The sequence below is a fragment of the Desmodus rotundus genome, chromosome 3, assembly GCF_022682495.2.
Source record: "Desmodus rotundus isolate HL8 chromosome 3, HLdesRot8A.1, whole genome shotgun sequence".
Classification (NCBI taxonomy): domain Eukaryota; kingdom Metazoa; phylum Chordata; class Mammalia; order Chiroptera; family Phyllostomidae; genus Desmodus; species Desmodus rotundus.
The window spans coordinates 118,068,463-118,086,431 of NC_071389.1; the positions used below are offsets into that span (position 1 = coordinate 118,068,463).

Sequence of the window (17,969 nt, forward strand, 5' to 3'; positions counted from 1 at the left end):
TTTCCTACTCTCTGTCTCGCCTTTCAACAATCATTTCTGAAAATTATTTGCATGCTATCTCTAACAATGTTAGCCAGCTACGGATGGGAAGGTTAGATTAAGGAAAATTTTATTAAAACCACGTCACTCATTTAAAATAAAAGTAAAATAGGCTCAGAATGAGTGCGTGAGTGATGTTCCATGAATAGAGTGCATGATCTTTTTAGCTCAAGGACTTTGTGATACTATTTCTGGATGTTAAGAGACTCCACCTCTATTTATTTTTTCTAAACTATTTTCAAGGAGATTGAGGTTGTTAGGTAGATAACTTCCACAAAAATACTGTTAGCAAACAATAAAACGCTAAAAATAACCAGCTACATTCATTACCCTTAATCATTCCAAATTCTCACCCACTTCAAAAACAAAAAGCAAAACAAAACCAAAAACCCCCCACAAAGTTTACCTAACATTAAAAACAGTAAGTTCCTTACTCTTATTTTCAGTTACCTGCGATCCTTTCTCAGATTCCCTATAGCTAAGACCTCAACTTGATACTTATGGTATCCCTGTTATACCAAATGTCCTTTGAATTAAAAGGAAAGTTCTTATCTAAGTGACCCAGATGAGATTGTCCCTTTTGATTTCGAGAGCCACAAATAAGAACAGTTAACCCATACTTCTGAAAGGAAGACAACCAGTAAAATGCGAAGCGGAGTTCCAAGAATCCGTTAGACCTCTATCTTTGTTAGCACGGCCCCAGCAAGTTTCAGTTCACCAATGTCCATCTTCCCCATCACCCCGGAGAATGTCCAGTTTAATTTTTTCCCAGTGAAGTTTCTCCAGCGTCCCCTCAAGATAAATTAGCCATTGCACTCTTTTTGCCAGTGAAATCTATCATAGAAGCTCCCTGGGGTAGAAATCATATCTTACCTTTTTGTCTCCTTGACCTGGCAAGATACCTGGCAACTGAGAGCTACACTATTAATATATTAAATAAGTGAATGTTTGCTGAGATCATCTCCTTATATGAGTAACTGCCTCAGAAAAAAAGTGAGTCTGATATTTTTGTCTTTCCTAGTATAAAAATTTTCATTCTTTCGTTAAGATTTATAAAAGAAGCAAAAAAAAAAAAGCTATATTTCTCTTTTTTTAGAACACTGCAGTAATTTTCAAGGGAAAGATATATCAGGATCATCAGAGAAACTTTTTCCAGCCTAAAAATGGACACTTCCCCTCCCTGGGTCCTACTCCCAGCCTTAGCTATGTGCCAGTTTTACACACTACCGAGGAACACTCGGGTGTGTGTCATTCTGTCATCTCCCTCAGATCTGGAGAGTCAAAAGAAAGATTGTGGGAGATCCAGGTCCTAATGCTGTATATTTTCCCAAATAAAGACAGTAATGGCTCACACGCAAAGTCCTCTTTCTGTGTAAGAGCAAAGCATTTTAACCTAAAGCATTTTAATACATTCACTACTAAAGCATTACCTATATAATTAAGATATAGCTTAAATGTTGAAATAAAATATCATTCACATATTGCAAATTTCATAACAAAATTTATGTGCAGATACTAACTTAAACTTCTATACTTGTTTACAGATTCACCAAAAGATAGCTGCAAACAGTAAGAGAAACCAAGCCAACTTCCCAGGAGCCTCTTCTCCTTACTGAATTTTCTTTAAAGCATGCATAATTAAAGCAATCAATCCCATATTCCATTGTAGCATAAAAAGGTACGCAACACCAAGCCAAGGAAAAACAAAGCTATTTTGAGCATCCCATAACCAAGCTGCTAAAACAAAATATACAGGACCCACAGTAACACTGGAGTCATTAAGGAGTTCCTGTCCTCTTGTTTCATTTCCAGCGTGCGCTTTCTGGTAATGCTCCGACAAATCAATAGCAGTTATACATCTTTTCATACATAATGGACAGATGAAACCCTGTGAAATAACAACTTTTAGGAAGATTTACAGAAAAGTTATTTATAAAATAAAATACAGACAATGAAAATAGACATGACAGGAGAACAATTAGTATTATCTCTTTTTAGATTATGTAAAGGGAAGTTTTGGGTAGCAATGTCATAAAATGTGGAAGATCTATACAAACTAGGACTTCTTAAATTAATCCCCATCTTATGCTGTAAATTGCCATTGGTTCACTTTTTTAATTATAATAACCAGGTGTGTATTATTAATTGGATTATTTTTTTGTTTATGACACTTTATCCTTACTTATCTGAGAGCTATTATTAGCAAGTTAGCTTTTACTTTAGATCAAGAAATGTCTAGTAGGCATAACAAATACCTTTATGTGATACAACATACTAAACAAAATTTCTTATAATGAAAGCAAGTTTTAGTCTTCATCATATTCCCATAAGTCTGAGATACCTTTCCTGACACACCCATAATTGCCCATAGGTGACCCTTCATTCAACTTTTCTGAGCCAAATAATATCATTTTAAAACAATCTTTCCAATTCCCTATACCTAACAATATCTGTATTTTAAAATGTGAACTGTTACACTGAGCTATGGTTTGGAATTTTGTCAGATAGGAAAAATAGAAGGCAAGAGACTAGAAAAATTAACAGTATCGAGGGAAACTTAAACAAAATGAAGACAGTGGTGAAGAAAAATAGGTTATAAAAGTTATAATGCCATGACTGTGGGTTTTTAAATAGATATGGATTTGAGCCTTAACCTATGCTCAACCTATATGAGCTCAAGGAAATCAATTTACTTCCTGCCAGTTTCTTCACCTATAAAATGGGGTTGATATTAGTAACCATTCTCCTAGAGTTATTGTGTGGTACAATACATAAGATGCTTAGTACATACCTAAGACATTGTTAAGTATTCCCTAATACCAACTGTCATTAAATTTATGGTTAAAAAGAAAGGAAAATGAAGCCTGGAAAAGTTAAAGACTGAAAGAAAAGATAGGAAATAAAAAACCTGAAATACTTAGCAAGCTCAAAGTTAAATAGTGAAAATATGAGAAGTTTTTGAGAGGATACGGAGTTATGGTAAGAAATGGGAGATAATATTTTAACATTTCAGGTAAAAATTATTCTTCCTGACAATAAGGCAGAGAAGGTATTGCCATGGCTTGAGTAGCTAGAAAAGAGGTGATAGAGACCACTGGCATTGATAACATTAAGAACTGAGAGATTAGGATGTTCCTTGAGTCACTTATGTCACTTAGGACAAAAGCAAGGAAGGAAAGGAAGACTGCAAACAAGGTTCCAAAGTGGGAGGCAAGACAGTGTAGCAGTTAAGAACTAGGCTTCGCTTTCAATCATGAATTCACACTACTCTTAGTAGATTTTATGACCTTCAGTTTCCTCATCTGTTAACTAAGATAACAATAATAAACTACCTATGGGTCTCATGAGAATTAAATGACATAATATATGCAAAGTGTTTATCAAAGCACTGGAACAAAGAAAACATTAATATATGTTGACCGTCATTGATATTGTTATTCCTTTTGTTAATACCCTTAAAGGAGATTAGCCAGAAGATGAAAGTGAGGAACATGAATTCCAATTTTTTGTTCTTGTTTTTTTAATAATGAGAGGAATATCTTTCAGACAACCACGGTCCCAAGTGCTAGAGCCACAGAATAACACTTCTTTAAAAAAAGGCATCATTGACAAAACACACTTCAAAACAAGGGCCATAAAAAGAGATCCAGAAGGACACTTCATAATCCTCAAGGGGAGAATACATCAAGAAGACATAAACATTATAAACATATATGCACTCGACATAGGAGCACCCAAATATATAAGGAAAATCTTGGAGGACTTCAAGAAAGATATTGACAGCAACACAATTATAGTAGGGGACTTTGACAGATGTGTATTTTAAGCAAAATACATTCTTTTCAAATGCACATGGAACATTTTCAGAGATAGACCACACGATAGGACACAAAACAAGCCTCAACAAATTCAAGAAAAAAGAAATCATATCAAGCATTTTCTCAGACTACAAAGGACTGAAAGTAGAAACCAACCTCAACGAAAAAACTCAAAAACACTCAAATTCATGGAGATTGAATAGCATGTTGTTAAACAATGAATGCATTAAGAATGAGATCAAGGGAGAAATCAAAGTTTCTGGAAACAAATGAAAATGAACTCACAACAGTACAAAACATATGGGACACAGTAAAGGCAGCCCTGAGAGGGAAGTTCATAGCAATGCAGGCCTACCTAAAAAAGATGGAAACATTTCAAATAACAACCTAATCTACATCTACAAGAACTGGAAGAACAACAACAAAGACAACCCAGAGCAAGTACAAGGAAGAAAATAACCAAGATCAGGGCAGAATTAAACAACATAGAGACTAAAAGAACAATTCTAAGGATCAATAAATCCAGGAACTGGTTCTTTGAAAAAATAAACAAAATCAACAAACCTTTAAGCAGACTCATCAAGAAAAAAAGACAGAGTACCCAAATAAACCCAATCAGAAATGAAAGAAGAGAGATTACAACCAATTTGAAAACCTAGGTGAAATGGACAAATTTCTAGAAAAATAAAATCTTCCAAAACTGAATGAAGAAGCAGCAGAAAGCCTGAACAGACCAATAACAGCTGATGAAATCAAAGCAGTAATCAAAAAACTCCTGGCACACAAAAGCCCTGGACCAGATGGTTTCACAGGAGAATTCTACAAAACATTTAAGATGAGCTAACCCCTATCCTTCACAGACTATTCCAAAACATCCAAGAAGAGGGAAGACTCCCAAACTCTTTTTATGAAGGCAGCATCATCCTAATCCCAAAACCAGACAAAGACACAACAAAGAAAGAAAACTATAGACCCATAGCACTGATGAACATAGACGCTAAAATCCTCAACAAAATATTGGCAAACCACACCTAGCAATACATTAAAAAGATCATACACCATGATCAAGTGGGATTCATCCCAGGGATGCAAGGATGGTACAATATCCACAAATCAATAAACATAATACACCACATAAACAAAAGGAAAGACAAAAATCACATGATCATATCAATAGATGCAGAAAAAGCATTTCATAAGGTACAACACCCATTTATGATAAAAAACACTTAGCCAAGTGGGAATAGATGGAGCATTCCTCAGCATAATAAAGGCCATATATGAGAGACCTACAGCCAACATCATACTCAGCAGGCAAAAATTGAAAGCTTTCTCATTAAGATCAGGAACAAGAGAAGGATGTCCACTTTCACCACTTCTATTCAAAATAGTATTGAAAGTCTTAGCCACAGCAATCAGACAAGAAAAAGAAACAAAATACATCCAAATTGGAAAGGAAGAAGTAAAACTATTATTCGCAAATGACGTGATAGTATAAATAGAAAATCCTATAGACTCCACCAAAAAACTACTCAACATAATAAGTGAATTTGGCAAAACAGCAGGATACAAAATCAATATTCAGAAATCAAAGGCATCTTTGTACACCAACAATGAAATCTCAGACACAGAAATCAGGGAAAAAAATCCCATTTGATATAGCAACAAGAAAAATAAAGTACCTAGGCATAAACCCAACCAAGGAGGTAAAAGACCTATACTCAGAAAATGACACAACACTGAAGAAAGAATTTAAGGAAGACACAACAAATGGAAGCATGTACCATGCTCATGGATTGGAAGAATTAACATCATCAAAATGTCCATACTACCCAAAGCAATTTATAGATCAACGCAATTCATTGGTATTAAAATACCAATGACATATTTCACAGATATAGAACAAACATTTCAAAAATTTATATGGAACCATAAATGACCCCAAAGAGCTGCAGCGATTTTGAGAAAGAAGAACAAAGTAGGAGGGATCACAATACCTGATATCAAACTGTATTACAAGGCCACTGTAATCAAAACAGTCTGGTACTGGCATAAGAACAGACACGTAGAACAATGGAACAGATTAGAGAGCCCAGAAATAAACCCAAATCTCTATGGTCAATTAATATTTGGCAAAAGGGGAAGAAGCATAAAATGGAGTAAAAATAGCCTCTTCAACATATGGTGTTGGGAGATCTGGACAGCTACATGCAAAAAAATGAAACTCAACCACCAACTTACACCATATATAAAAATAAACTCAAGATGGATAAAAGACAAATATAAATCGTGACACCATTAAAGTCCTAGAGGAAAACATAGGCAGGAAAATCTCAGATATTTCACACAGCAATATTTTTTACTGATACGTTCCCTAGAGCAAGGGACATAAAGGAAAGAATAAACAAATGGGATCTTATCAAAATAAAAAACTCCCACATGGATAAAGGAAATAGCATTAAAATGAAAAGAGAAACAACCATATGGGAAAATATATTTTCAAATGATACCACAGACAAGGGTTTGATCTCCAAAATATATAAAGAACTCACATGACTCCATTCCAGGAAGACAAACAATCCAATTAAAAAATGGGCAAAGGACCTGAACAGACACTTCTCCAAGGAGGACATACAGAGGGCCCAGAGATACATGAAAGGATGCTCAGCATCACTAGCCATTAGAGAGATGCAAATTAAAACCACAATGAGATACCACATCACATCGGTCAGAATGGCCGTCATAACCAAAGCAATAAACAACAGTGCTGGTGAGGTTTTGGAGAAAAGGGAACCCTAGTACATTGCTGGTGGGAATGCAGACTGGTGCAGCCACTGTGGAAAACAGGATGGAATTTCCTCAGAAAACTAAAAATGGAACTGCCTTTTGACCCAGCAATTCCACTTCCAGGATTACACCCTAAGAATCCTGAAACACCAGTTCCAAAGAACCTATGCACCCCAATGTTCATAGCAGCACAATTTACAATAGCCAAATGCTGGAAGCAACCTAAGTGCCCATCAGTAAATTAATGGATCAAAAAACTATGGTACATTTGCATGATGAAATACTACGCAGCAGAAAGAAAGAAGGAGCTCCTACCCTTTGTGAGAGCATGGATGGAACTGGAGAGCATTATGCTAAGTGAAATAAGCCAGGTGGTGAAAGACAAATACCATATGATCTCACCTATAAGTGGAAACTAATCTACAAAACAAACAAACAAGCAAAATATAACCAGAGACATTGCAATTAAGAACAAACTCACAGTAACCAAAGGGGAGGTGGGAGGGGAGAATGGGGGGAAAGGGGAAGGGTTGTCAGGAACATGTATAAATGACACATGGACAAAGCCAACAGGGGGTAGGATTGAGAGTGGGAAGTGGGAATGGCTGGGGTAGGGGGGTTGGGAGAAAAATTGAGACAACTGTACTTGAACAATTTTTGAAAATTAAAAAAAAAAAAAACAAGAAAAAATTTAAAAGGCATCATTGATTTTTTTTTTTCGTATCACAGCTTTATACCTTTCACTTTACTGTGGTTTATTTACTGTACATTTCCACAGTTCATTCAAAAGTATTTACTGAGTATGATTACTGTACTGTATTCATTATGCTATGGTGCTCAGAACACACATATATATGAATCTATTGGCTGTTTCTCTTTAGAGAATCCTAATATACCTACCCCCCAAAAAAGCTATTGGAATGAATAAATGATTTAGCCAGGTTGTAAAATAAAAAATAGGCATACAAAAGTTGACTTCTATATCACAGAAACAAACAAGTGGAAAATAAAATTAGAAGCAATACTATTTACACTAGCATGAAAAAACACAAATTATCAATAAATTAATTTAATAAAAGATGTATAAGGCCCTGGCTGGTGTGGCTCAGTGGACTGAGCACCAGCCTGAGAACCGAAAGGTCAGGGAATTGACTCACGCAGTCAGGGCACATGCCTGGTTTGCAGGCCAGGTCCCCAGCTGGGGGCGTGTGAAAGGCAGCCTATCAATATTTGTCTCACACATCAATGTTTCTCTCCCTCTCTTTCTCCCTCACTTCTCGTCTCTAAAAAAATACAATTTTTAAAAAAAGATATGTAAGACTTCTACATTGAAAATTGCAAAACAGCTCATAAAATTAAAGAAATGGAATTATATTGTGTGTAAGAATCAGAAGATTCAATATTAAATAGCCTCTCTCCCCCAAATTAATGTATAGATTATATATAATCCTTATCAAAATCTTAATAAAACTTTTCTGAAGTATAAATATAGAAGTGCAAAGAACCCTATTACATAAAAGAGAAAACATTTGAAAAGAACAACAAAATTGGAAGACTTAAACTATCTGATTTTAAAGACTTACTATGAAACTATAGTAATTAAGACAGTATTGACATAAATATACAGATATACATAAAGACCAATGAAACAGAATAAAGATAATGGAAATACAGACAGACATATAAGGTCAACTGAATTCTCACAAAAGTGAAAATGTAATTCAATGGGAAAAGGTAATATTTTCAACAAATGGTACTAAAACAACCATATGGGAAAATGTGGTTTCCATATCTATGTGGAAAAAATGAATTTTAAACACTATATCACACTGTAAGAAGTACAAATTGGTAGGTACAAAATAGACAGGGGGATGTTAAGAACAGTACAGGAAATGAAGTAGCCAAATAACTTATATGCATGATCCATGGACATGAACTAAGGGAGGGGACTGCTGGAGGGAATGAGGGTACCCAGTGGAGGGGGGCAAAGGGGAAAAAATTGGGACAACTGTAATAGCAAATTCAATAAAATATATCAAAAATAAAATAAAAAATAAAAATAAAAAATCTTAAATAAATCATAGATTTACAGGTACAACCTAAAAAGATTTTTTTTTTAAATCAAAGGAAAGCATAACAGAATGTCTTTGCAATCTTGGAGGTACAAAAAAAAAAATCATAGAACTCAAAAAGCATTAACCGTAAAAAAAAAAAAAAGGCTGACAAATTGGACTTCGCCCAAATTAAAAATTTCTCCTTGAAAACATCACTAACAAAATGAAAAACAAGTCACAGACTAAGAAAATATCCACATCACATATATCTGACTGAGGTGTAAGGCCTACAATTAAGGCCTCGTATTATAAGTGGTGAAACTGAGACATTTCAGACAACTTAAGTGTTAAGTTCTCCTTCCCCCTCTGCTCCTATAGATAAGGTCCTCTAGTCAAAAAACCCTCTTTTCCACAGGAAACAGGCACAGGGCCTCCTTATTATCCCTGAGTAGTGTGTTTCAGTTTCCCCCCATCCATGGAGTTATTCAAACAAGCCAATCACATCATCCTGTGGGAACCACGGGGCATCGCACTCTCTTGACACAATAAAGCCGGCCGGCCTCTCACAGCCCCTGGTTGCTCATTTTGTTCCTAAGTGCAATCCTCACATGGCTCTGCATGGGATGCGATGTCCTGCTCCCCGGACTGTGAGTTTATGTGACTAACTACTCTTGATTTCATCTGACAATTTTTAGGTTAATTATGTATTCAGCCATCCCCATTACCTTCAATAGGGTGAATAGAAGGCAATTAATACACTGATGGAGGACTTTGATCTGGAATAAAGAACTCTCACAATTCGATAGTAAAAAAGATAAATCCAATTTTTAAATGGGCAGATTTCTAGTTCCAGACAAAATGGAATAGATGCACTTTTCCCTATTCCTCTTGCTAAGTAAAAATCCCTAGATATTATATATAAAACATCAGAAGACTCTGCAAAGTAAACAGAATAAGGCAGACCAGCTAAAAATTTCAAGACCCAAAGACTGACACAGTGGTAAGTACTCTGGATTTTCTTTTTGCCTCATATAATCTAGACTAGTTACTAGAGAAGCTGGCAACCTGGAAATTCAGTGGGCACTTACAAAAACGCCCTAAGAAAAACCTGCTCTGTTTAGCCAAAGGACCAGGAAAATGAAAATCAAATTTGGCATTACGTAGGGGGTTTTTTATTAAATTTATTGAGGTGACATTGGTTAATAGGGTCACATAAGTTTCAAGTATACATTACTATGATACACGATCCGTACATTGCATTGTGTGCAATAGATAAGTAGGTTATTATGAGTAGTTTCAGTAGGTATTAAGGATGGAAGCCAGACTGGAAAGGGATAAAGAGTAGACAAAGACATTTGCCTCTGGCAATACGATATACTAAACAGTCTGAACAACTGTCCTGGTAATAACTAAATGATATAGAATATCACTATTACATTATATAATTGTACATATTATATATTTGTTATGAACTAAATGTTTCTGTACCCCCAAATTCATGTTGAAATCCTAACCCACAATGTGATGGAGTTAGGAGGTGGGGCCTTTCGAGGTGATTAGACCCTGAGGGTGGAGTCCACATGAATGGGATTAGTGCGGTTATAAAAGAGACCTGAAAGCTCTCTTGCCCCTTCTGCCAGGCGAGACAGCCACCTATGTATGAACCAGGAAGCAGGCCCTCACCAGACATAAAATTTCCTGGAGTTTTGATCCTGCACTTCTCAAACTCCAGAACTGTGAGAAATAAATGTCTGTTGTTTAAGCCACTTAGTTTATGGTACTTTTGTTATAACAGCCCATAATGACTAAGACAATATTATATACATTACGTATAATAAAATATAAAACATAACATAAATAAGCAAGAAAGCAAGCCATTGCTTTATTTCTTAGTATTTCTGGAGACCATGATATTTCAAATTCCATTTAGATGGCTGAGAAGGGCAAAATGATAAAACCTAGAGTTTGTTCCAAATGGGAAGCCAGCCTCGGAGTAAAAGGGAAACAAACCTGAGAGAGAAAATGAGAGATTGAAAGAGAGAAATAGGGGAGGGGGTGCAGAGAAGAGATCAACAGTGACCTGGACAAGTCTGTACCTTAGCAATGGGCACATGGGATACACAATTTCCCCTGAGAATTCATAATCACCAGTAACTCTCAATTAGGTTAGTTGTTGGAATTTATGTTATTGTATAGTCTGAAGAATTTTAAGCACAGAACTTAATTTAAGGGAGTCCCAAGTTAGTGGCATCTCTAGAGCAAATATATGCTGATGGGAATAATTCATGACATAGGTAAAAACAAAAGGGACAGAAGATAAACTGAGAATGTGAGAGAGAATGGATTCCAGTCACAAGAGAAAGGATTGAAATTTGATAAGAAAAGAAACTGGTCTTATTAAAATAAGGAAGAGAACACAGGTGCAAGTATAAGTTTGGTGACAGAACAAGAACATTTCATCTCATGGTTCCTGTTTTCTCGTGATATAGGTGACTGAAGAAGGTGGGAACAGGACGAGACACGTGGGAGGTTTGAGGCTAGAGAAGAGAGAACAACTACCTCATAAAGTAAGAAAATGACCCTAATAAGAAAATACAGCAAGATTACCAGGCACTATTCGTTACCCATTGGAGATTTTCTTTTTGGTCTGACTGAGATCAACAATTACTAACAGATTTCTTTCCAGGGTTATAGCTGTTATAGCTGAGCACTTTAAATTCATCATATCATGAACAGAGTTTGGAATATTTTTCTTAAAGACATTTCCTTAAAAACTTGTTTTTAATGAAGCTCATCTGGTACTTTCCTTCTTGGTCTCACAATCTTGTAAAATATTATAGTTAATACACATATACATAAGATGGATGAAAAGATAAATGGTCAGAGAGAAAAAACAGAAAGATGAATGTTAGAAAGAAAAATATACCCAAAACACACATGAGAGGGACTCATTAACCAAGAGGTGACGGAGGAGAGAACGGAGAAAAGGGGCCTCGGTAGGTGGTACTGCTGGACCCAGAAAGGGGCAACTAACTATCAGAGCAGGATGTATGTAGATCTCTCAGGGACAGTATTGTGCGTGGTTTTACCTTATTCTCTTTCCTTACCTCTTTTCTCTACAATGTGCAAATATTGTTTGTTTAAAAATAATTATAATAAAGCAATTACTAAGGCTGCCCTCAAAAATTTAAGTTATTTCTTTTTTAGACATATTTGCTTTCTCTGTTAATTTTTAATTATCAAAGGTAAAATAAAAGTTCTTATGAAATTTTAAAGATAACCTAATTTTTCATTAGCTCAGCAGTTCATGACAGTAGAAACACATAAATAGGTACTTATTAACTGAGAATTCTTTACCAACAGATTTTAAATCTTCATGAAGTTGTAATGACATTAGCATTAAAGACATATTAGCAATATTATTTTCAGCCTTAATATCCATTTCCTCATTCTCACAGCTAAGCACCAGTATATATCCACAAGCACGATTCAAGTCACAGTCCTTTGTAAGGAAGACATAGTAACTCTTCCTATGAAACTTTACCAATCATTATGCCAAATATTTATTTCCCCTTAAATAATATTGAATTTTATTATCAAATTATTATTTTTCATACCTCTGAAGAGCTTTCATTATTGACATCCACGGTGTTAACAGGAGTTGCTGAAGAATCTAAGTCAGAACCTTGAGAGCCAACTCTCCCAGGAGTCTGAAACATAAACAGAAGATGGGAAATCAAAGCATATATTAACAATATATTCATAAAGTATTTAATACCCTTGGTAATACCCTAGTAATCAGGTCTAGGCTAATACATATGAGGGGTAACCCCCCAAAAAACATCCAAATTATCTTCCAGAGGGTGGGCCCCTTGTAGTACAGGCTTCCCCCACTAGGTGAGTGTTCTAGGAACCCATCTGTATCAGCTGGCATTGTTGTGAGAGGCTGCATTCATTTTCAGGGAATTTTTTTGAAGAGTTTTTCAAGGCATTTGTCCATTTCATGATGGGTGATTTACAAGCATACCTGCCCATACCAGGATGAGTGCTCAGAAGTTTTGACCAAAAATTGCATGACCCCCATGCCCACCCCACCCCCATCTCTATTCACCCCATCTGGCCCCAAGCGACTTTTTTTTTCCTGTTTCCCTTCATGAAAAAAGTCCTCAAAGGGAAATGTTTTGCCAATGTGGAAGAGGTAAAATAAAAAATGGCAGAAGCACTAAAAGACATCAAAATTGATGAGTTCAAAAACTGTTTTGAGCAGTGGAAAAAAGTGTTGATGGGTATATTGCATCAAATGGAGAGTACTTTAAAAGGTGACTGAAGTTTAAACGTGTAAGAATAAATGCACATTTTTTTATAAATAAATTTCAGGGTTTTTGGGGTCCCCCCTCATAAGTAGATGTTCTCAATAATAACAAACAGTCCTAGCAGCTATTCTTTACTGCAAACTGACTGTACCTAATACTGTATCAAGATTTCTATATGCATTATCTTATTTTTACTCTTTTTAAATCAATAAAAATTTTACTTTTGGATATAGTGCTTTACAGTTTCAACCCACTTTCACAGAACATCTAATTTAATCATAATGACATCTCTGTGAGAGGCAGGAAAAAGGTTATCTCTATAAATGGAAGACAGATTCAAAGCAGCCAAAGGACTTCTCAAGATTTTGTTGAACAAAAATCAGAAAGAAACAGGAATAAAATACTGATCTGATTCCTCTTGCATTGCTCTGTCTGCCATACCAACTAAACTACAACCATTTAAGAGGTGCTCAAAAGACCAACACAGTTCACATTATCTAGTCACCCACCCACCTACCACCCATACCAACCATTACCAATCTGTCTCCAATACTTGATATTGCACCACCAAAGATATAGTTTGTAGAGTTAAAGTTCTTTTTTTCCCCTGCAACCTTTATCATCTAACATAATCATTCATTAATATCTAAGAGTTACCTTAATGGAACTGAAAATCTATTAAAACATTGAGCAAACAGATTCAGAGCAAAAGAACTAATAATCCTTATTTAAAAAAATAATTCTATCATTCTCACTTTGAACAAGAGAGAACCAAGCTAGAACCTAAGTAACTTGCCCCAAATTACATGGCTAATAAATGGAATAGAGGAATTTTAGCTCAAGCAGTCTGGCTTTTAATCACTAACTTATTCTTCTTCTCCATTGGAAATACTCACTGAGATGTACTTCCCGCACCCATGATCTAGAACAATTCACTACACATTTGCCTCAATAGACAAAAATCTTGTAATAATCTTATTACCATCACCAAAAATACCCTTTTTAAAATTTGCCTAAAATAATCCTATCAAACAGACCTGAATAAGCCCAAGAGGTATTCGAGGTATTTACTTCAGCCAAATAAGAAACCTGCAACAGATAGGCTACACCCGCTTGCTGGTGATACAGAACCAGATCCATACTACCAACAACCATATGACCGACAGAAAGCAGTACTAAACTCTGCAAAAACTGCTAACAAAAAATCAAATTCAAGCTTTTGAAGAAAGAACAGTACTTTAATGGGCAAAAAAAAAAGCACAAAGAAAGTTATCATTTTTTACTGTACCTTTAAAGAACATATCACTATAATAGAAGTTTTAACAACATGAAGTTTCTTTGAATAATTTATCTATTCTGATTAGTTGTATATTGAATACAATTAAATAATCTACAAATGCACTGCTGTATTCCAAAATAACCAATAGCTGTGTCCTGCAATTCAATCACTAAATCTAATAGTAGAAAAAAAAAAACAGAAACAAAACAAACATCTAGTAGCATGAAAAAAACAAATATTTATAGATGAATACCAAAAGTTTTTTCTAATATTTGGTGATATACTGAGTCAGAGCTACCAAATTTTTAATGTCTCCCCTCGTCCTGTATAAATCCTTTTATAAGGATTTCTTATAAAATGTAATTTTCAGCACTGATCTTGTTACTCTATTTCATCCTCGGCCCACTATAAAAACCAATTAGAAAGATTTTCAAATTCAAAAAGTTTGAAAAGCTATCTACTCTATGCAGACCTTAAGAAAGGAGCTTTAAATTATTACCTGATCCATTTATTATACATAAATGGATAACCAAAGATTTCTTAAGGCCCTTACTACCCTTTTTCTACTATTGAAAGCTAAGAACTTACCACATAACAGATAAAGTGAGAATGTATATGTACGAATGACAAGTACTATTTCATGGAGAAAATTTTTTTTAATTTCATGGAAAGCATCCCAGGGCTTCTCAGGGAGTTATCATGCTTGACCTTCTTACCATATACTCTCTCTAAGTGACCACATTTACTGCCTTAATTTTAATTATCCCCCAATGCTGACAATAATAAAACTCTAAATCTAATCCAGATCTATGCTGAACTTCAAAATCTTATTTTCCTGTTCTGCTAAATATCTCTACCGGAAAGCCAGGAAAGCACCCCAAAATCAGCTTATTCAACCGAAGTCATTATCTTTTCTTAACAAACCTTTCACCCATCTGTATTCTCTCTAAAGTTCCAGAAACACCAATACCTATCTTGCCTAAATCCAAAGCATCACCTCTCTTCCTTAACTTCACCTCCAAAAGCCAAATTAATTCAATCACCTATATGAATTCTGAATCTATCCTTTGTCCATCTCCTTTGTCACTACCTTAGTTCAAGGTGCCATCATCTCACCCAACTACAAAAGATCTACTTTAGCACCCTACACCTCAATACCCACATTTCCAATTGCTTCCTAATTGGTTTCCCAAAGCACCTGAAATGAATCATGTCCAAAATCAAACCCTTCATTTACCTCAACCTTTTACCTTCCCAGGGGGAAAATTTTGCTTTTCCTCCTAAATTCTCTAACATAAGTTAATAATAATCAGCATTTATTAAAAATGTCAGTCTAATATAAATGGATATTTGTACTCCAATTTTCATAGCAGCGTTATTCACAATAGGTAAAAGATGAAAACAACTCAAACGTCCACTGATGGGCGAATGAATAGACAAAATGTGGTAAATACATATCATGGAGTATTATTCCACCTTTAAAGGAAAGGAAATTCTAAAACATGCTACAACATGGATGAACTTAGGAAGCATTATGCTAAAAGAAATAAGCCAGACACAAAAGGGCCAATATGTATAAAACTACACCTACATGAGGTACACAGAATAATCAAATTCATGGAGATAGAAAGTAGAATAGTGGTTACCAGAGGCTAGTGGGTAGGAGGAATTGTGACTTACCATTAAGTGGTACAGAGTTTCAGTTTGAGATAGTGAAAACTACAAAGACAGACAGTTGTCACGGTGGCACGATATTAATGGTATACCTTCAACAGGTAAGATGTTAAACTTTATGTTATCACAGTTTTAAAATTTAAAAAATATTTTTAAATCTAATAGAATCTAAAGTTGGTGATTAAAATAATTATCCCAAGTGATTTAAGAACACAGCATTTTGATTATATAGCCTTAGTGAGATATACTGAATAGTATAAGGAAAAAAAACTGCTAAAAAGTAAAAATCATTCAGTAATCTTATTAACAGTAATATTAATACTGTTATTTTAAAGCTATTTTATGTATATTTTTAGAAAAAAATATTATGCAAATGTTACAAACGAAGAAATTCAGTATAAGTTAAAATAGATAAAAATACAAAACCAGCCCTGACCAGTGTGGCTCAGTTGGTTGGGCATCATTCTGCAAAGCCAAAAGTCACCAGTTCAATTCCCAGTCAGGGCACATACCTGAGTTTCAGGTTCGGTCCCTGGTTGGGGCACTTAAAAGAGGAGATCGATGTTTCTCTGTCTCATTGATGTTTCTTTCCCTCTCCCTTTCCCCCTCCCTCCCCCTCTCTCTAAAAATAAAATAAATAAAATGCAAAATAAACAAAAACAAAAATCAAAGAAGTAAAAACCGTTTTGTATTCCTAAATTTGAACCCATTTTGTTTGCTTTCATATATCTTTAAATATGTATTTAAAGATATATATGTATTTATATCTTTAATATGTATTTAATATGTAAATATGTATTTAAAGATATACTCCTCTTAATTCTATTGCTTAAAAGCTTACAAAACGATATTTAAAGATAAATATATCTTAGTTCTCATCACTTACAAGCAATGACAACCCAGAGGCAAGGAGCACCTTAAATGCCCAGACAGTGCTATCTAAATAGCGTTCCCCGCTGAAAGGAGCCAGGACTTTTTGGAGAAATAGCTGATTCCAAGCCTGGAGGAGAAATTTTACAAGATAAACCTATGGACACCTTATGCCAAAAAAGCAAGGTAGCTATCAAACATGAATAGGGTCCTGTCATAACGACAAAAGTCACCTTGGAGGCCCTAACACTAGCTAAAGTTGGGACAATTTGCAAATCAAAATTCACACTGACTTCAAATGATGGAAAGCCACTAAATATCTATAAACCCATGAGTTCATAAAATAGTATATAAAAAAACCCTTAAGTTCTATTTTTTCAAGGAAAAAGAAAGTCAAAAAATAAATAAGCCTCACTGATCACTACTAAAGTAGCATACCAACTCTTATTCTGAAAATGAGTAGTTAAATAAAAAGAACTGAGCACTCATCCTGATTTACAGTATACACTGAAGTTCATGGGAACCACGGAGCCCTGGTGAATGATGAAAAGCTCTTTACAGAAAAATGTCAATGAATGTAGAAGGAATGAAAACTTCAGAAATCACCATTTTGTAACTTTTGATAAAATTAGTTTTTTCAACTTAAATGACAAAAACTTCCCTGATCTTCCTCCTCAGTTAGGAAAACTTTCTGTCCTTTAAATTCTACTGTCTATTATTTATACTTTTCTTGTAACATTTAGGAAAAATAAAGTGGTGCCTATTGGAGATTGCTACAGTAATGACCCCCAATGAATCACACCTATGTTTAAACACCCCGGTAATCCTCTTGTGTAATCCTCTCCCACATGGACTCTGGACTGGCCATGAGACTTGACTTGGCTGCCAGTAGAGTAGCAAACAAGACACAAACAGAGACTTGCAAAGTGCTGGCAAGATGAGATTTGCCCTCTTGTTGCTGGAAACTCTCCTGCCACTCTGGAAGCCCAGGCTAGCCACGGGCACATCATCAACAATCTAGTGAGGTCACCGTAGACTACGCATTCCAATCAAACAAACAGATAACTCCAGCTGTCTGAGTAACTCCAGAAGAGACCAGTAGAAGAGCCACTCAGCTAACTTAGCGCAAATTGTT

The 17,969-nt window shown here is 35.2% G+C and overlaps 1 protein-coding gene across 4 annotated transcripts in view; it reads right to left on the reverse strand.

The window, feature by feature from the left end:
- Nucleotides 1–17,969, reverse strand: part of EEA1 (early endosome antigen 1) — a 133,972-nt gene that overhangs the window by 86,343 nt on the left and 29,660 nt on the right. For 2 of the 4 annotated variants that reach the window (XM_053920957.1, XM_024570706.3), the window contains exons 2-3: nucleotides 12,316–12,408; nucleotides 1,802–1,927 (exon numbers count right to left, since the gene is read on the reverse strand). In XM_053920957.1, coding sequence (XP_053776932.1) covers nucleotides 1,802–1,927; nucleotides 12,316–12,408 — 219 coding nt within the window. Of the gene's footprint in view, nucleotides 1–1,801; nucleotides 1,942–12,315; nucleotides 12,409–17,969 lie in introns of those variants that run through there. The other 2 variants (XM_053920958.1, XM_024570767.3) reach the window with 2 other exon arrangements.